The 20,842-nt window shown below is 46.4% G+C and overlaps 1 protein-coding gene across 1 annotated transcript; it reads left to right on the forward strand.

Annotated features, from left to right (window-relative positions):
* Positions 1 to 1,918: 1,918 nt before the first annotated feature.
* On the forward strand, positions 1,919 to 20,618 carry cdh15 (cadherin 15, type 1, M-cadherin (myotubule)). The gene is made up of 14 exons (XM_023790751.2): positions 1,919 to 2,137; positions 9,555 to 9,719; positions 10,205 to 10,360; positions 11,639 to 11,783; positions 11,979 to 12,160; positions 12,497 to 12,625; positions 13,017 to 13,202; positions 13,924 to 14,168; positions 14,688 to 14,830; positions 16,444 to 16,674; positions 17,439 to 17,672; positions 17,865 to 18,007; positions 18,523 to 18,747; positions 19,249 to 20,618. Exons 1-14 carry the CDS (start codon positions 2,084 to 2,086, stop codon positions 19,447 to 19,449), a joined length of 2,439 nt encoding a protein of 812 aa, XP_023646519.2. The 5' UTR covers positions 1,919 to 2,083; the 3' UTR covers positions 19,450 to 20,618.
* Positions 20,619 to 20,842: the final 224 nt, after the last annotated feature.

Raw genomic sequence — 20,842 nt, forward strand, 5'->3', positions numbered from 1 at the left:
TGGCCAGGCTGTTCTCCCTATTAGCACCTCTGGGGGGCGCTAGGCATGCTGGCAGCAAACACAGCAGCAAGGGGCAGGGGAGTGGCAATCAGTCCAGGGAAAGACCTCTCTGCAGTCAGTCAGCTTGTTTTTATAAGCAAATATAGTCTTATCGTGGCTTCTTTACAGTGTCCAATACAGCCCATTAATCTACATTATACTGCTGGTCCAGGCCCTTTAAAGTAACTTATTTATGTGATATAAAATTTAAAATAGCTAAGTGCTGTCTAACACATTTGGATCCGTATCACTCAGCGGCCACTTTAGAGGGTAACGAGACAGAGTCGTTTTCTTACCCGCTTCAACCACGAGCCATTATTTCTGCACTTGTGCCCTTTCCATTCACTTGGACGAGTCTTGCCGTTCTCCTCCTGTCATTAACAAGGCATTTTTGAGCAAACAGACCTGCCCCCGATTGGATGTTTTGTTCACTGCTCTATTCTCTGTAAACTCTAGACGCTGTAGTCCGTGGAAATCCCAGGAGGGCAGCTGTTTATGAGATGCTGGAACCGGCACGTCTGGCGACAATCACACCGCATTCGAGACCGCTTAGATCACGTATCTCAGCCTTTCTAACGCTCAGCCAAACTGTAAGTGAACCTCTTGACCCTGCCTGCTCGCTGAATGTATTCAGTTGCAGCCACATGATTCTCTGTTTGGAGGAGAAGGCTGTTTCCATTAATGTGTGAGTGTATCTAATAAACTGGCCCCTGAGTATGTGTGTGTATACTTACAGGGCACATATGTGTCAGTAATATTTAATAAATGTCTTAAATTTGGGATGTATACTCTTGGGAGCATCTGAAATTCAGTTAAACCGGCAGCCACCAGTAGTGGGCAGTCACGTCCCCTTCTTAGAGGGAATGCGCCCCCCCCCCACTGCACACGCCACCCTACTTTTCCCATCACTGAGGAATGTAGGGGCTGGCGATATTGAGCAGGGTGTGGTGCCACTTTTAGGCGTGGGGCAGCGGGGGGGGGGGGGGTTACCCGTGCCACCTGCCCCGCCATGTCACACGGACAGGTGCCGACCCGCTCCAGCGATAGGGCCTGGACGCCGGCATCCCAGTGGACCTCTGGTCGCAATGCCGGAGAAACATTGAATTAAAATTCAAAAGTAGCTGTCAAAGTGTTATTCAAGAGGACTAGGCATTTCACAGACATAATCTAACCATCACCAGTGTGGTGACTAGGTCACAGCCCCTACTCTAACTGCTTTTCCTCCAAGGTTGGGGCCGTTCCGGAATGCAATCATCAATTCCAATCCAAATCAGGAAATGGAACTTGAGTTGGAATTTAAATCTCCCTGATTTGGATTGGAATTGATGAATGCATTCCGGAATGTCCCCAACCCTGCTTCCCTCCTGTTATGTGTTGCTGTTGAATGACTAGCTGGAGAGTAATCTGCGTTGACTTTTGACCTCTGTTGATGGCCACCAGTAGACCCTTCTGGGAGTGCCAAAGCCAGAGAGGTCCCATTTTCCAGCAGAAGTTTTCTGAATGCCATAGTACGTTTGGCATGAATCCAAATACGCAAGTCTAGTGAGGTATCTCTTTAAAGAAATCACGAAAACGACGGCTGTCATCTTTATTTTTTTGTTAATCCATAGTCCAGTTCGGCGTGACCAGCATCCCGAATGGCATCTTTACTGGAGTGGATGCTGTCTGGACCTAGTTTTCAGGAGGAGGGTGGAGTTCAGTAGGACCAGTGGGCCCCTCTGACGCTGGGAACAGCTGCTCCATGTCTCTCCCTGGGCTTGGTTTTGCCCCCCTCCACCCCACTCCCAGCCCCAAGCCGGTGTGTGGACGTCAGGCTAGGGTTTCAGCCCAAACCCTACACGCTCCAGCACACATGTGCTGTCACTCATCTGCCTGTCGCTCAGCCCAGTTGGAGAGAGAGAACGCGGCACTGAGCGAGGCCAAGAGCGACCGGTTCACATGCTCTGCTCTGCCCCTCCGTCCTGCCAGGAATCCCCCAACGCTCCACCACCAGACCGGTGATCTCCGTTGCTTCGGACGTGTCGGCAGTGCGAGGGAGAGGAAGATGGCCCCCCAGGCGTCACTGGGATTCTGTATGCTGGTGGCTGTCGCAATCCAGGTAAGAGGGTATCACTGGACCAGCCACACCAGCTTACTGGTGCAGGGGGGGGGGGGGGAGCTTTCCCAATATTGGGATTTACCTTCCCCAAATTGGGATATACCTTCTCTAAGAAATGTAAGGGGGACATATTAACAGTTACTTAAAAACACCCAGCAAAGCCTTTGCGATGGTTCAAATTTTTTTTTACTTTACATTTTTTTGTGTCTTGTTAGCATATCCATCCAGGCTATTATGAAAAAATTTAGACGACGGCCTTGGGAATGTAATGAGGCTGCTAGCCGCTAATTAAATTGCTATTAGAAAGTGGGAAAGGCTTTGATTCGCATCCAGTCCATTCTGAATAAAAGTTTAGAGGAGAACCTGTGATTGTTTGGTGTGTGCTGGGTGCAGCAGACACCGCAAATAGCCCCCAAAACAGGCTCTGTCCAGCCAAATCAACATTTGGTGTTCCTGAGAAGAATGAAAGGGGCTTTTCCAGCTGTTAAGCATATTCCTTGCTGGATAAACAATGGAAATAGCCAGTCTAAACACTGACTAATTATTAACGAATATGCAGTAATGAATATTCTTGATTAATTAGTCAAACTCCACATAAAACTTATGTTGGATTTTGTTTATAATTGGGTGGAAGACAAACACGACAGCATGTCATCAACGCCATTATAAAACTTTCTATCAGTGCTGATTATGAAAACAGAAACATTCAAAGGTAATTGCAAATGTAATCAATTACTCTTGTGTGTTTATGACGCTAATGCTGCACAGACTCCGTGCTGAAATATGTGGCCTTCACTTGCCTTTAATGAAAAGACCTGCTGGAATGGTACACGATGATAGAATGAACCAGGGGGAAACCATGATGCTCGCCGACGTTTGTGAGAAACATACAGGACAAATAGCCCCGCTTAGCAAAATGGCAGCAGAGCGATTCATCCACTCGTCAATCTGACTCATGCAGTTAGTCTTATGATGGAAGGTGTGGCGACAGAACATCTTCCACCCCTGTGATTTCTTTGGAATCGTGAGCTAGATAGAGGCAGACACCCTCACGAAATAGTAATCACCTACTGATGAATTAAGTATCTCTTCTCTGGGATCTCTGGGAACTGGAATCGCTAAAGGATCACTGAGGCCCCAGACATGTTATGTGAATTGTGGATGGGAATGTGATGTCACATTGTCACGATGTCATAATGTCATGATGTCATATTGTCATGATGTCATATGCATACACAGACATCACTCATTGAATGGTTACATGTCAAGCAGACACATCTGAACTTATAGGGGAGCTAAATCAGCTGGATCAAGGCAGTTTTACATTTGTGGGTGAAAGGCAAGGCTTTCAAAGTAGCAGCTTGGTTTTGACTGGAGTGAAACATTGGCTTGTAGCTGTGTTCTCTTAAGTGATTGGAGGTGCCGCTTTGAAGAATTTTCATGATCATGGAAGGGTGACAGGACTTTGCAAGAACCTCGCAACCCGTACCAAAAGAAAGTCATAGGAGACCGAAGAACACGTGCTTTACGGGAAGCCTGTTCCAGTGTGGGCTGTTTGATGGCCAGTACAGGCTAATGGCAGGCAGCTGTTCCCACAATGACGCCTCAGTACATGTGTTGTTTGTCCGGTCTGTAATCCCAACAGGGTGAGCAAGGAGACTGTTGCTCCTAATCCATGAAATCGGGGATAAATGCAGCTGTATGGACCACTCAGTGCACAGTGAAGGATCGCCTGTTGGAAACGATCACTCAGTCTAGAGAGTGCATGCCCTATTCACATGAATTTTCCCCTCCTCTTGGCTTCTGGGGTCCTGAGAGTGGCCTGTTTTAAGCAGCTCAGCTGTGCTATCCACAATTAATGCCGCTTTTTTTCCCTCCATATTGTCCTCTTTCTTCCGTCATTTTTAAAGTGCCCCTATATTTAATCTCTTTCTCTAAAAGTCCCTTCTGGCCCGTTACTTTCTGCAGGCAGAATTTCCGTTTTCATCTGTTCTGTCCAAGGGAGCTGTTAAAGTCGGCGTTTCGGGTTGGAATGCTTTCATCTCGCGGGTCTGCATCGTAATCGCTGACCTTGGGCCTTTCATCGCTCAATGGCTGGGCCACGTACAATTTTTTCCACAATTGTCCCCTCAAAGCTGCCATTGAATCCAGGAGAAAATAAATGTCTATTACCAAGGCTGATTGAATAAAAGGCCGCAGGTTGCATCTAAATTAGTAGCTGGGGGCCCATATTTCAGACCATTATTCTGACTTTGCATTGGTGCAGGTGATGGAATGGCGTCTCGTAGCACATGGACGGTAAGTTAGTGCTTCTGGGTGGGGGTTCTGCTGTTTTCTGCACTGTACACTGAAGCGGTTGCATGTTGCCAGGTTCTAGAGCTGTGGCCAGAACTCTTCTCCTGTGACTTGGGCTGAGAAGGTGAATAAGGAGAGGATAGTGGATGTCTGATCAGTACCCAGGTGTGAGACATTGGTCTAATTCACCACCACAACATGGCGACCCACTGGCTGCAGCTCCCACCCTCATATGCTGGGTATTCGGGGTATTTTCTCTCTCAGACACACAGCTGTTCTCAGAAACAGTGTCACCTCCGTGATTATGAGATCAAATTTTCTGGTGTCCATTGAGTCTTAGCAGATTCCTGCACACGGCTGGAAATAAAGCCTGCTCCCTCAGCTGACGCAAGTAATTTAGATAAACAAACTGAGCACTAGCCTGCTGGCTAGTAAGAAAATTGCATGCCGGATAACTTCATTGAAGTAGCCCAGTCGGCTAGTAGCTAAAACTCTTAAGTTAAACTTCTGGTCCTACATTCTTACAAGATGTTTTGGTGGGAAAACCTGCAACAGCAGAATGTGGAAGGAATGATGAGAGTGGGATAAATTATGATCCCCCTTCCTTCCCCATTTAGATACCAAGGCCTCATGCTGGCAAGAGAGGAGGGGAGGCGATGCCACCCTGGGACTCATCGCTAGGAACCGTTAGCATATCCCATCCATCCAACCATCCAACCATCCATCCATCCAGGGGTGTAATTTGAGGGGAGGAGACAATCCTGTACTCCACACTCTAGGGGCCCCTTGCCAATATAAGCATTTTTTAGTAACAAAACACATACATTAACTGTCCATTCCAAACCATTTGTATTTTGATAAAATATGATAATATTGTTGGAATTTGTCCTCCTGATTGGTCCCCACCATGATCCCCCCCCCCCCCCAAATGAGCATATTATTGATGTTCCATCGTTTTTAATTCCCGCTCCTTAATCTTTCGGCTCCAAAAAATATAGCTCAAGCAGTCCACTTGGGAGCCCCCTACCCATGTCAGCCTAGGGCCCCCACAGTTACTCCATTGCTGGATCCATCTTTCCTTCCATCCATCATCCACCCCCCCATGCACAGGCTTGTGGTTCCCTATTTGATTTAATAGTGTGTAATTAATGCTCCCATTGAGGCCACAATTGCCTTGTGTGGAATGATACTGAATTTGTCTCGGGCTGCAAATAACAACTATTTTACCGATTAGTCGATTAATCTAAACCTCCAGATTTTTCTCCAGAAAATCAAATTGACAGTTTAATTTAAGTTAATTTTATTTTGACAATAACAGACTATGTCATTGCAGGGCTTTAGGTAATGGCTTTTCGGCGCTATCCGGACATTATTTATGCCTACAATTCGATAAGAAGATTAGTAGTGTGCATAAAATATTGTGACATCGATGCTACAATATTAATGAGATGCACAAAAGTTAGTAATCTGTATAAATTTAGTGTACCCTTATGCTTATTAAATTCGGTTAGCGGAGCATGTCGCATGCTACTGTTTTGGTAAACAATGGAAGCAGTAGGTACTGAAGTCATGGTGAAGAAAGGGACAACTTAGCAAATACGATATCTTTTAAAAGAGGAGAAAGACGTTGGTTGGGTGGCGGTATTTTTTGCTGATTAAAGTCCAACCCGTTCATTTGGTAAATATAGTTTTCATTTTCATTTCAGTTATTGATTTTTTTCATTAGTTTCTGTTTTTCTTTCAGTTTTAGTTCCAACAAGCCCGACACGCAGGAACACACACACACTGGTACCACTAATGAAGAATAAAGCCCTGATTTTAGCTTAAACATTTTCTACAATGCTTATTCAATGGAGATTCTAAGGTCGCAAGCAGACAACTTCATGGTTTTAATTATGAGTGTGTTTAGCAACTACAAGGACAAAAGATATTACAAAGCTGGTAATTTAATGAACATAAATAGATAACACTCATGGTGGAGTTTTGCCTGTTTTGGCGGTCCATCGTCCAGAATAGCGCATGTTCGTTTTCCCTTTAGGTGCTTGTGTATTCTGCATAGCGCTAGTTCCGCGTGGCATCCATCGGAACTGGGCGCGGTGTAAACCCACCTTTTTGTTTCGTGATAATTTGATCTACTCCCATAATTAGTGATGTTAAAGGAAAACATTTGTTATAATGAGTCGAAGCCTTTTAGAAGTCAAAAGTTATTTCATAGATTCAAAAATTATTTAAAATACTGATGTCGTCAACGCCTACGTCAACCAATTGCGGCAGCCCTAAATTTGTGTCTACAAGACGTTTCATTGTCTGTCTTATTGTTTGTATCGACTGGAATGAATCTCTGGACTTGACATACACATTTTCTTTTATCCCCGGTAAGCATTTCCAAGCCATATTGCTGTTCCCTGACCAGTTTGTATCTTGGGGGACTCCAGACAGGATTGGTTTTGCTCAGATGGCTTTATTTCATAAGTGTGAGGAATGTGAGAAAGGGGTAACGGCTGGGGGTCACTGAGGTTATATTCAGAACCGGCACCCAGAGGAGAGAGTCATGTGACCCAGGATGGTATAACCTACTGTGGGCGTCCGCAGTCACTGCGCTCTGAGTGGGATGCAGTAAGGTGATGTGACTCTTTTTTTAACATCCCTGTAAATAAGCACTTTCCCTGCCCTCAGTAAAATGCCCCGTTGTAGGTCCTCTCTCCACTGTGCTCCCCAGGGAGGCTGAGGTTAATGGGCGGAGCAAAGCGTAAAATCCGTCACGGAATGCCTGGGGGCAGGCTGAGGCAGGGATAGCGGGGAGGGTCCGGCCTGCTAGCCCCCGCCTGAACTCCACAGCACGCTTTAGAAAATCTGCAGGCTGCGTGTGTCCTTTTCTTGAAGCCTCAGAAGACCAGTAGATACAGTTCCATCTATCCATCCATCCATCCATCCATCCATCTAAGTCTACCATTTTCGGGGGAAAACTGGGGAGTCTTGGGGGGAGGGGGTGCAGGTGGGAGGGTTGCACATTATGGGGGCCCGGTTGAAGGAATTTTGTCCCAGGCCTGGGAATTATGCATGTCAGGCCTGCGTCCATCCACTCATCATTTTAACTAGTTACCCTGGTCAAGGTCGTGGGGGCAGATAAAACTTCCAAAAAAAAAAGGTGTTTTTGGTTGAGAATGGCTGTTAGAGCACTGAAACCCAGCCCCACGTCTTTCGTTTTGTTCCGTCACGGTCATAGAGGTCAGTACCCCCCCCCGCCCCCGTGAGTTTACAACTGTCCAAACACGACCTTCTGCGAAAGGCCACAGGCTGCCGTCTGAAACGGCCTGAGAAAAATCCCATGAAGCGCTTAATGTGTCACAGAGGCCACAGACAGGTGTGGGGTTGGAGCTCCAACTGTCAGGCTCCCCCTAATTAGTAACCCCCCCGACCCCCCCTGTTGGTGCAGCCCCAACCTGACTGAAGTTATCCTCCCCCTTGTTCAGCTTCTTTTAAATTTAGTTAGTTCAATTTATGTTTATATAGCGCCTTTGACGAGACACTTGACAAGAATGTGTGGCAATATTTTATTACATCGTTTATTTAATCATAAAAAAACAATAAATCAGACCGTGGGTATATTACTGTGGGCCTGGGTGCCTGCTTGTGTCTAAGATTAGCCCGCTAACTCCCCCTACGAGTGCCAGCGGCCACTCGTGACCCCCCCAAGCATGCCGGACGATGATGGTGTCATTCCCGCCTTGCAGCCCCCACCAGGTGGCCCACACGCCCAATTCTGACACACACTCCATGCTAGCAGGGGCCCTGGCCTGGTCCTTATCCCTCATTTCTAATGCGCCATGAATTCTAACCTTGCCATAAATATGCTCCTTATTGTTTCTCACGTGTATTTGGATATATGCAGTAATAACTTAGGTGCCTTTCCTGACGTGCAGCTCTGTCTGTGTCAGTTTGCCGCTGCACCAGTTTTTTTTTCTCCTAGTGACTCTAGGGGTATGATTCTTGCTTTGGGTGTAAGAGATCCTGGGTTCAAATCCCAGATGAGCCCAATGTTCTTCACATGCTACATGTTCTGGGTTTGCCTCTGTAGATTCCAACTCCAGGTTTTGTCCCCATGATCAATGAAGCATATCTTTTTATACTGATCATCTCCTCCGCGAAGTTCCTTTTTTCTAGCTGAATTTCCGGTCGTTTTTGGCAGGCAGAGCTAGGCAGCAGGCAGACGGGGATTTGAGGCTGTGAGAGAAGTCGACGCGTATTTTAATCGCGGCGATGAAAGCAGGATCTCTGGGTCGGTGCGGGGAGGCATATGGGTGATGAAGCCTGCAGGAATTCTGCAGCATCAGCAAATCCCAGGGGCCAGGTCAGGTGGACAGTGGTGTTCGAAGGGGCCTGTTTGCATCCTCGCACTGGCGTCTGGTTGGGGTAATTCGGGCCCCGTTCTGGGGTCAGGCAGCTGCTTGGGGGTGTTGCATGTGAGTAAGTGTGTATGAATGCATGTGTGAAACTTGAACCCTTGGGCTTTTCACCCACCCCGTCGCTCAAAATGCCCAGACCGGCATGCAGATGCCACATTAGGGATGGAGCCAAAGGTCACTGATCCTCTAGGATGAATGGGCGAAGTGCTCCCCCCCCCCCCCCCCACCCCCCTCGAGCTCACTCCAGCCATTAGACGCTCTAGAACTCACGGCTAAAATTAGCCTCCATCATAATTCTATTATCATTGGAGGTTTACGGCCAAATTCTGATGGCCTTAAAAGTGGAAAGCATTGGTACGACAGGGAAGTCTGACTTAAGCTGATGCTGTGTGTGTGCTCGGGCTGCAGATGGAGAAGAGGAATGATTGATTTAAGATACGGAACAAACCACATTCCACTTATGGAGATGAATGCCGCGGTCGTGACTTGGAACCCTACCGCAGGGACATGTGCGTGGCATTGCATAATTTGCCGATTGTCTCGTTTCATCAAAGGCTTCCGAGTAATATTACGACAAGAGTTTGCATGTGTGGTGTGCAGAGATGTAAGCAGTTGCGTTGGTGTGCTGGGAGACATGCGGCCGCAGTGAGTTGTGCGGAGGGCTGGTGGGAATGCATGGGCCAGTGTGACCATGTCATCATGTGTGCATCTTTCAGGCATGCTGTGCTGCCCATATGGGCCAGAAGAACGCTGACGTCCTGCATCCATGGAGGGGGTTCGCAGCGGGGAGTGCAGGTCGCACCAGGATGAAGAGGGACTGGATCATACCTCCCATTCGGATTTCAGAGAACAGCAAGCAAGTCCCAGAGAAAATAGTTCAGGTACCTTCACTGCAACGTCTTCCTGTAAACGTATTATTCCTGGTAGAGGTATCTGCTGAGCATGAAGGTAGCTTTGCTATATTACTCAAGCCTCCTGCGTAGCTGGCTGGGTCAGGTGACCTGGGCCTTGAAATGAAGAGGTTTTCACCAGCCGGTACAGAACAGAGTAAATAAGCCACATTCCACTAATGGAGGAGGGAGGGACTAATTGGCCAGGGAGGCCTGTGGGCTGCTACAAAGTGGCTTTGTTGGGGTGCCAGGGGGGGCCCCGCAGCTGCTGGCTGCCAGTCACATTGCTCCTCCAAGCTGTGTTGTGTGAACAGACATTACACATGGGGGGTGGGGGGGGGTGTGTGCAAAAAAATGTCATGTATATGATATGCATACACCTAATAATCCAATCAAATTGTTGTGTTACTCTTTCTGGGCGTCTTCGCTGTTGCAGACTAATAAAAATGTCTGTCTGTTCTTATGCCCTTACTCAGATCAAATCAGACAAGGTTTACACCGGCAAGGTCATATACAAGCTGGAAGGTCCGGGGGTGGATCAGGATCCCAAAGACTTCTTTGAAATCGAAGATACTACGGGATGGATCAGGAGTAAGAAACAGCTGGACAGAGAGAAGTACAGCCGTTTCAATGTGGGTGTCTATCTATCTATCTATCTATCTATCTATCTATCTATCTATCTATCTATCTATCTATCTGTCTATCTGTCTATCTATCTATCTATCTATCTATCTATCTATCTATCTATCTGTCTATCTGTCTATCTATCTATGATTAAGAAGATTCAAGATAAAAAAAAAAATCGAAAGATTTATTATTTGTACTACAGTTTCTCTCGATTGCTTTGACGCATTTCATGAAACGTGCTTAACGTTCTCAAGACTATAAGCGCATCTCTCAAAACATATATATAGCATATAGCACAAATGCATATAGCACAACACTATGATTTAGCCACAAAAGCCTGCAACTTACCCAAAACAATTAACTCATGTCTCAAATGCAAATAGTTCCACCAATGAATAAGTCAGTGCCACCAAAATGAAAAGAACAATCAGCATCGTTTTAACCACGAGAGTCAAAATGCTTAGATATATTGTCAGTGTAAGTCTGCTCCTGAGCTCCACAATTCTAAATGATAGTCTATTCCCACTTTGTCATTGTCACTGACTGATCATTTTTCATTAGCAAACTGATACTTATTCATGTCAAAGACAGCAGTTTCAACATTGCGCGGCTCTGGATTACAGTATGTAAAGCTGACCGGCTAGAGAAAGCACTCACATGCACATGTAACGTCTTCAGATATCAGGACACAGCACAATAGCAAACAAAAACAAGTCACACAGCACTATAACACAACACAGCAAAATGGCAACAAAATCACGTACTGTGGGAACCAAAAACACAGCAATATCATATCACTGCAATTTATGGAATATGTTTTTTAATCATTTTGAAGGCTTGGTTAATGCATGGGGTGGCTAACACGATGTGGTTTTGGGTGTAAAACTATTACAATGGCAAAACTGTAGATCCTTTTTGACCGACAAGACTAAAGCATCTGAAAATTATGTCAACTAATGACAATCGTACGAGACTATTTGCATATATGTATTAAAACGTTTGGAAATTTGTGTGAAGCAATGAGAAATGATGTTCTGCTGTGCAGAAGCGACATTAGGGTGTGGGGATTACACTCGTCGTTATGCAAATGTTAATTGTCATTCGAGGAATGCTCTAAATCAATTGAGAAAAACTAATAGCAGGACATTGGACTGGGGTAGAATACTTGAGTAGAATAAATATAGATATGAAATAGATATGTAAAAATAAATATGAATATGGATTTATCTCTGATTATCAGTTTTCAGTAAGTGTGAATTTTCCGGAATTCTGTGTTCTTCTAGCTTAAAGCCTTTGCCCTGTCGCCCAGCGGGGAGCGGGTAGAGAACCCGTCCACCATAGAGATCATCGTGATGGATCAGAACGACAACAAACCGAACTTCACACAGTCTGAGTTTGTCGGCTACGTGCCTGAGTTCTCCTTGCCAGGTGAGGCGCATGCCGGCTTCCAGGACCACGCCAGCTACTGAGAAACCCCGTCTGTCATGGATATTCTGGCACACTGTCACAGAAGTGGCTACGGCACAACCTGTCAAGTGTCCTTGTGTCAGGTCAAACACCAAGTCTGCAGTCACGTGCATGAGTCGGACTGTGACTGACAGCATGTCGATGTGATCTGGACAGGAACCGCAGTCATCAACGTGTCAGCGACGGACGCCGACGACCCCGAAACCGAGAACGCAATCCTGAGGTACTCCATCATCATGCAGGAGTGTTTCCCACCTTTCAGCGTCAACAAAACCATGTTTGGCATCAACAACGTGACGGGGACAGTATACATCAGGGACGTGGGCCTGGATCTGGCGGTGAGTGTGCGTCTCTATGGGTCACCAGGAGCAGACGCCTGTACTGCAATGGTGCAATGTGGCACATCTGTAGATTCATACTTTTTCTCTCTTTAAACACTGTGTATGTGGCTCATTGGGTCACAGATCTGTGCCCATGTCTGGAAGGTTGTGGGTTCGAAAGCTGTGACCGACAGAGTAATCATATCACTGACTTGGTGTTCTGGCCTCACTGCTACGTTGCTTTGGACCAGAACATTGGGTAAATGTCATATAATGGTGTTGCAGTGCTTTGGCGTCGTCCTTCCACACCCCAGCTTCATGGTACGTTGGTGCTGTCCACCTTCTGTGCTGCAGGTTGTGAAGTTCTTCAAGCTGAAGCTCCAGGTCTCCGACATGTCTGGAGAGGGGCTGTCGGATTTCGCTTATGCTACCATATACATCACCGACATCAACAACAATGCCCCCCAGTTCCCAGTGGACCAGGTATTGTGTTTATGATGGCAGTGTAACGTTTTCAGATCTAAGAACCATGTAAGCATTTCCTCCTAAACAATGGCACACTATCATTCACTCCTAGCCTTACACTTCATCCGGATTCATGGGTATAATTGCAGCTATCAAATCCTCAATGAGGTGTTTGTGTTTAATTTACTATTATTTAACATCAAAAGGTTACAGCTGGACGAAAGCAAACATGAAAAGACCACTTTGGTAATTGCGACTTCAGTGTGAAGTTTCTTTGTTATGCTTTTGATACAAAGTGTGTTTTATGTATTGTTTTTAAGTAAACAAATCCATTAGGGCAGCTCCTGCTGATGCTTTTGGACCAGTTCAAAGCAGCGAAGAGGTAAATCTCCCTTTCTGTATTCCACAGTATGCCATGACAGCCCCAGAGAACAGAGGCACGTATGAGATAGGCAGAGTCCACACCAAGGACAACGACGAGCCGGGCACGGCCAACTGGAAGACCGTGTACTCCATCATCAAAGGGGACCCTTCTGGTCACTTTGCCGTCCACACGGACCCTGAAACCAATGAGGGTGTATTGTACGTGGTGAAGGTAAGCCAATCACTGAAATAGGAAGATTTGTGTGTTGACTTTTACGTGAGTCGTTTCCTCCTCAGGTAAATTAATTTTCTGTATTTGTAGCCACTTGCATCGCTTTTGAACCACGTGCCGACGTCATTACAAATGTCTAACGAACGAGCCTTAAAAGCAGAGTGAGAGTGAATGATCTGATGATATATCCTGTTCCTCTCGGAAAACATACCTCAGTAGCAGACTGTGTTTGTGCTCCTGAGCCCATTTCGCCAAAGACCAAGAGCGAAACAAAGAAAACCCTTTATGACATCCAATAGAAACCCTCCATGATATTGCTCAAAATTATTCCTAAACTCATATTACATGTAATATTTTCTATTTCACATTGTCACATGTCCATCTCAAGGGACATAAACGGACATGAACCCCAGCCTTGTGCCCTCTGCTGCCTGAGATGGGCACTAGGCCCCTCAAAGACCCTGACCAGGTTTAGCAGCTGGAGGATGGATGAATGGATGGATAGATTGACACTGGATCATGCTGAGATTAAATATTAGTTTGGTGATACATTTCATGAAAATGTTGCAGTTGTTTTAGAAATATGACCAGAGACAAGTAAGCTTTACAACGGCAGAGACTCTCACGCCACCAGAGGTGGGGGGGGGGGGGGGGGCACCATGTCTGATTCTGAGCAGCGTTTCTCAGGACGCCCACTGTCTCTCCTCTGCTCTACACCCAGCCGCTGGATTACGAGGTAACCAAGCAGCACCGTCTGGTTCTGACGGCCCAAAATGAGGCCCCGCTCAGCCACAAAGCCCCCCGGCTGCCTGTCAGCAGCAGCACGGTGACCGTCACCGTGCTCAACGAGAACGAGGCTCCGCGCTTCGTCGAGAGCCCCATCCGCCTGGAGGTACCCGAGTCCGTCGTTGCCGGCACAGTGCTGACCGTCGCCAAGGCTCACGACCCAGAGGGCGACGGGGTCAGGTGAGCTGACGCTCCCCAGTAGCAAACCTTACAGTGCGCTGACGCTCCCCAGTAGCAAACCTTACAGTGCGCTGACGCTCCCCAGTAGCAAACCTTACAGTGCGCTGACGCTCCCCAGTAGCAAACCTTACAGTGCGCTGACGCTCCCCAGTAGCAAACCTTACAGTGCGCTGACGCTCCCCAGTAGCAAACCTTACAGTGCGCTGACGCTCCCCAGTAGCAAACCTTACAGTGCGCTGACGCTCCCCAGTAGCAAACCTTACAGTGCGCTGTCGCTCCCCAGTAGCAAACCTTACAGTGCGCTGTCGCTCCCCAGTAGCAAACCTTACAGTGCGCTGTCGCTCCCCAGTAGCAAACCTTACAGTGCGCTGTCGCTCCCCAGTAGCAAACCTTACAGTGCGCTGTCGCTCCCCAATAGCAAACCTTACAGTGCGCTGTCGCTCCCCAATAGCAAACCTTACAGTGCGCTGTCTGTGAGTCTGCCAGTGCCCTGATTCTGCGTTTTAATGTCCTTCGTAGGTTTTACATGGAATATGATCCTGAGAAGTGGCTCAGGATAGACCCAGTGAGTGGAGAGATCGTGGCCAGAAAGACCTTCGACCCACGCTCCGCCAGCGTCAAACACGGCATCTATCACGCCGTCATCAAGGTCTCAGACACAGGTGTGGCACTCCAGCTAGATTGGGGGAGCTTAAGGCAGCATTTTTTAACCACAGTAGAATGTGGGTACAACTGGCCAGATGTGCCATTTATATATGTATACATACATAAATGCATACATATGTTATACATACAGCTCTGGAATAAATTAAGAGACCACAGCAAATGTTTCTCAGTTTATGTGTATGTGACTGTGTAAAATGTACATTTTTTTGTAAACTCCAGCCTGGCTCTTCCCTGCTTCTCATTGAAGAAGGGCTTCTTCCTGGCTTTATGGGTCTTCAGTCCTGTTTCTAGGAGCCTGTTATGAATTGTCCTGGCAGTGCACTTCACACCACTTAACGTTTCCCATTCCTTTTGAAGGTCATTTGATGTCATCCTACGATTCATGAGGCACTGTTGGATAAGTTGACAGTCATCTCTGGCATTAGAAAGTCACTTCTGCCCTTTACCTGGCTGGTTTTTGGTCTCTCCCAGTATCTCCTACTTCACATTATTCTTGTGTACTGCGGTCTGAGAAATTTTGAGCTTGGAAGCAGCGTGCTTTGCAGTGTAGCCTTCCACCAATACTGCCAGGATTAAACCAGGATTTAAAAATGCAGATTTGTTTAAAAATATAGAGTGGTCTCTTCATTTTTTTTCCAGATATATAAACAAAAAAAGAAGCTTATGTATTAATAGTTAAATTATGAATGCATTTTAAATGGCTTAGATGAAGAAAAGGCTTTGTTTATCAATTACTTTTAATTCATTTAATTGCCCAATAGGCTGTAAGCACACTCGTCACGTGATCAAATACGGCCAAGAATAAGACCACCCTACAAGTAGTCAGTTAGAAGTATGTGTTAATTAGTGGTGCACCCTGGGATAATTACCTCATGAAAAGCGTGCGGAAAAGAAGGCTGGAAAGGAGATGTCAGGGTGGCCATCCTGCTGCTTCACTGTGCGATGGTGGGGGGGCTGTCCTAAGCTGTCCTAAGCTGGAGCCTAAGCCCTCGGAAAGCACCAGGCCTTCACCACAGGAAGGGCAGAAGGAACCCTGCCGTTTTCAATTCGGTAGTGGCCATGCAAACTGCCTAGATAGACAGACAGATAGATAGATAGATAGATAGATAGATAGAATAGAATAGAATAAATGTCTTAACATAAACCCCTGTCCTGGGTTGCTCCCTGCCTCGTGCCCGTAGCCTCTGGCGTAGGCTCCGGACCCCCCGCGACCCAGACAGATAAGCGGGTTGGAATAGGGATGGATGGATGCACAGTGGGTTGTACAGTGTATGGGCCTAAGCGGTTCTGGTCCATTCGGGTGGTTGATTGTCCCCCCAGTCACCGAGTTTTGTACAGTCTACCAGAAAAGTTAGGAATTCCCTTATATGGTGCTTCTCCTGTCTCAGTCTGGTGTTGAAAGGACTCTTCTGTTTGGCCAAGACGCCCTGCACAGAGTGGGAGGGTGTGCAGTTATCCAGTAGGGTGTGCAGTTATCCAGTAGAGTGTGCAGTTATCCAGTAGAGTGTGCAGTTTTCTCCCTGTCCTCCGTGGAACACCGTTATGTTCCTTGGTCGTTTAGCTAATGCCGGCTTCTGACTGAGGCAGCTGCTCGCTGTGTTCATTGCAGATGGGGGGGGCTCGTCCACCACGGCCACTGTGGAGATAAAGCTGAGGCAGACCAACGACTTCCCCCCTCTGCTGGTTCCCCCAGCGAGCAGGGACGTGTGCGCTGGCCGTGAGGCGCGTTCGGGCCTCTTCCTGAGCGCCCTGGATCTGGACATGTCCCCTCACGCCGAACCCTTCTCATTCAAGCTGGTGGATCACTCTGCCAGTAACTGGACCATCCAGAGGGTCAATGGTGAGGACTGGGCACTGACACCGCAGCCGTGGGGAGAGTTAACAGAGAGTATCAGTGTTTTAGTGACCGAGACTCAGCTCAGTTTCAACTGGTAAAACAACAAAATCTAAAACAACGTGGGACCATTAGCTGCCCACTCCGAATTAACCTCAGGAGAGTATAAAACATAATTTGGCAACTGAAATAAAAATTGAGAGTAACAGTACAACAGTCATATGTCACTTAATGACAGGTATACATTCTGAGAAATGTGTCATTAGGCAATTTCGCTATTGTGAGAACATCACAGAGTTTACTTACACTAACCTAATGTTATATCTTACTGCATACCTATGCTATATAGCGTAGTCTAAATAACGATAAAAAGTACAGTATAGTAAATACATAAACCAGTAACATAGTTGCGTATTATCTTTATCCAGTGCTGTTATTCCACTGTCGTACCTGTGGTCTTTCACTGAGTGAAATGCAGCATGTAACTGTATGCTGAAGGGGAATGTGCAGGCCTAGCAATACAGCCCTATTTATTACATGTTAATATATACACAGTAAAATGCATTTCAGTTACTGTCTTGAAGATAGTTGCTCTGCTAATTTCACATGGCCGCTCTTTTTTTTTTTTAACTTTAAATCTTACAATTCAACAAATTTAGTTCAAAAGTCTGATATTAGAACTGTACAAGGCCTTGTAATTTCCTTGTAGTTTACTCTCTCTCTCTCTCTCTTTCTCTCTCTCTCTCTCCCTCTCTCTCTCCTCCCCCCAGAGACCCACTCCTGGCTCTTCCCTCATTCAGAGGTGGAACCTGGTCTGTATTACATTCCCATCCGCGTGTCAGACATCGGCGGACTCTTCACACTCTCCATGCTCAACGTGACGGTGTGCAGGTGTGACGTCTCTGGGGTCTGTAACCCAGCAGCTGCAGCGTTCTTTGCCCCCCATGTAGGGATCAGCATCACCGCCCTGCTGGTTATCATCGGCAGTATTTTTCTCCTACTCCGTAAGTAATAATATAAAAAAAAAATACACATTACTATACCGAAAAAATCTGTATGTTTGGAACACAGTCATGCGAAAATGGCATAATTTTAGTATGAGGTCTTTTGCATTTTCAGTTCGAATTTTAAAAAGCAAAATAAAAAAGGTAAGACAAAAATGACTTCACATACTCTCATTCATCTCACTACTGCAGTAATGCTGCTCCTTGTGGTGGCAGTGAGGAACTGCAGATTGCGTCCCATCAAAAAAGGCAGTATTCTAAAAGGCGTGTCAGACGATGACATTCGCGACAATGTCCTGAACTACAACGAGCAGGGCGGCGGAGAGGAGGACGAGGTACGGCTCTGTCTGACAAGTTACGCCGGTTCTTTCAGAACTTCACCTGGCCTTGTTAAGCTTTTTGTGTTCAGTGGCAGATTATGTGCTCTGAAGTGCACAGAGGGAGGCTGTGACAGCTCCTTCAGTGCTGCTGCCATCAGGGCCTTTGGCTCTGCCCTAGGCTGAGCCGTCCAGCCACGTGCCTGCAGAGTGTAACAACACTCACATTCCCTTCTCCTTATTCATCTATTTATTTATGGCATTTATTTATTGATCGCAGTCAATTTGTACTGCATATTTTATACTGTTTGGTGTGTACATATCCATGTCACACTCTATCTATCTATCTATACTGAGGCAGGCATTTTGCATGGCCACCTACCGAATTGAAAAAGGTCCTTCCTGTAATGAAGGCCTGGTACTTGCTGAGGGCCTAGGCTGCATCTTAGATATCGAACCTTCAGCTAATTGTATGAGGGAGCTACGCGGCAGCCTTCTCACTGCCAGTGCCCCGATGTCCCCTCCCTCCCCAGAATGCTTACAACATTGAGCAGCTGAGAAACCCCAGCAAGCTGGTGCCGCCCTTCCCGGGGAGGGGCTCGGTGGCCGTGCCCGCCACCTTCTTCCCCCCAGCAGGCTCTGGTTTCCCCAGCGGTCGGCAGCCGCTCAGGAAGGACGCCCCTCACGATTTTCCCTCCCCTATGTATCCGCGGAAACCGCCGGCAGACCCCGCTGACATCGAGGACTTCATCAATGACGTAAGGGCGGTCAGTCTTGTCTAGCTAGTGGAGAATGAATAAATGCAGTCCCTGCAGTAGAGAATCACATGGCTGTACTATCTGCCCTGAGTATGACAAGGTTCATCTTCATCCTGTCACAGTGGTTTGGAAACTATTGCCAGAAATGGAAAGTTCAGGTTCAGAAAGTACAGGTTCAGAAAGTTCAGGTTCAGAAAGTACAAATCCAGATCAAGATTTTGTTTCAACGAGCCAGTTGAGTATTCTGTGACTGTGACTCTATATACTCAACTGGTTGGCTGAAACAAAATCTTGGTCTGGATTTATACTTTCTGAACTTTCTACCTCTGACCCTTGCACTTTACCCAGGACGCTAACTGTTGCAGTTTTTTTTTTATGTTAAGACATTTATTCTATTCTACTGTCTTGTTTAACATTATTACCATGTGTGTCTTCTGCACTGCCTCATTTTGCTTTGCATGCACACAATGACAATAGGGTTGACTGTGACTCTGATCCTAGGGCCTGGATGCTGCAGACAAAGACCCCAACATCCCCCCTTACGACACGGTGCTGATCTACGATTACGAAGGCGATGGCTCTGTGGCGGGCAGCCTGAGCACCATCGCCTCTGGGAGCTCTGATGAGGACCAGGACTATGACTACCTCAGTGACTGGGGGCCCCGCTTCAAGAAACTGGCTAACCTGTATGACCCACACTAAGGCCCTGATCTCTGTCTGCTATCGTGTTGGACTGGAACCTGGCACTCGTCTGTAGTCATGTGACCTGGCTGAATTCACAGCTGAACTGACGGCACGATCCTTGCCCTGTTTGGTGCCCCACACCCACTGGCTCCCTCTGCTCAGGGACCCACTGCTTTTATCAGGAGAGCTGAGCATGCTGGGAAATGACTCCTGTGTGACAATCCTTGTCATTGTGGGCTCTCTTTGTAACAGAATCGCAGCAACTGTAATGCTGGGTTGCCAAAAACCTGTTTTTTACTGCTAAATTTCTACTTGTACTGATAAGAGCACGTAGCCAAAATTCTTCCAGTATGTTTCTCATTAATTTACATTGCATACATTGTATCATATATGTATCATTTTTTTTGTTTTGCAATTTTACCCACCGTGTTGATCTACAATTTACTTGCAAGTGGTTAGCAGCCTTGAATCCCCGTAGATGATGTGGCACACAGGAATGATTTAGATGGTGAATAAAGCAGGGCCACAGATGTTTGGGGTGATGTCCGGGCAGGACGGCACGGGATGCCAGGCGGGCCTGCGGTTGGGGAGGGGGGCAGGCACACTGAAAGCTGGGTCAGTATCCACCATTATTTTTAATTATTCCTGAATGAACAGATGATGCCCATGTTTACACCGCAAAGTAACAAAACATTGCGCTGCTAGCCAGACCTTTTATCAACTGAGTATAATTTCAGGTCCAGAGAGTAAAAATCCAGACCAGGATTTTGTTTCAACCAACCAGTTGAGTACTCTGTGACTGTGACTCTTTATGCTCAGCTGGTTGGTTGAAACTAAATCTTGGCTCGGATTTTTACTCTCTGGACCTGAAATCTCCACCGCTGCCAAACGGAAATACTGCGCAGCTACAAAGCTACTTCTTTCGGGAGCTGTGAGTGTGTAGTACTGCCTTCGCTTTCTGATAAACATGAACATAGTCAACCGAGCAGTCTAAGCAAGGGACAGAGCAGTCTTCATAGGTACTCGTTAGAGTTTGTCCATTGTTTTATTGTAGAAATTTTACTTATGCATTGTTTTATTACTTATACTTATTGTTTTTATATTTAACAATATACTTTTCTGTTTGATGCTGCAGTAAAATTGAATTATTATTAATAAAACATTTTAAATAAAAATTTGCCACAGTATTCTGCAGTCTGCTGAACATGACCAGTATCAAATTTTCCTTTCATAGAAACCATACTATATGTACCGATATTCTCCTTCAATATGCCATTAAAGGTAAGCTTTGTTTTGTTCATACCTTTAAATCTGCATATGTAAATTGTGTAACTATCAGTAAGATCTAATTCATATGGATTTCTAAGTTGTCACGTCACTTTAAATTTCTTACAAACTATGCAATGTGTCC

Source organism: Paramormyrops kingsleyae, chromosome 11, assembly GCF_048594095.1.
Source record: "Paramormyrops kingsleyae isolate MSU_618 chromosome 11, PKINGS_0.4, whole genome shotgun sequence".
In the NCBI taxonomy this organism is placed as follows: domain Eukaryota; kingdom Metazoa; phylum Chordata; class Actinopteri; order Osteoglossiformes; family Mormyridae; genus Paramormyrops; species Paramormyrops kingsleyae.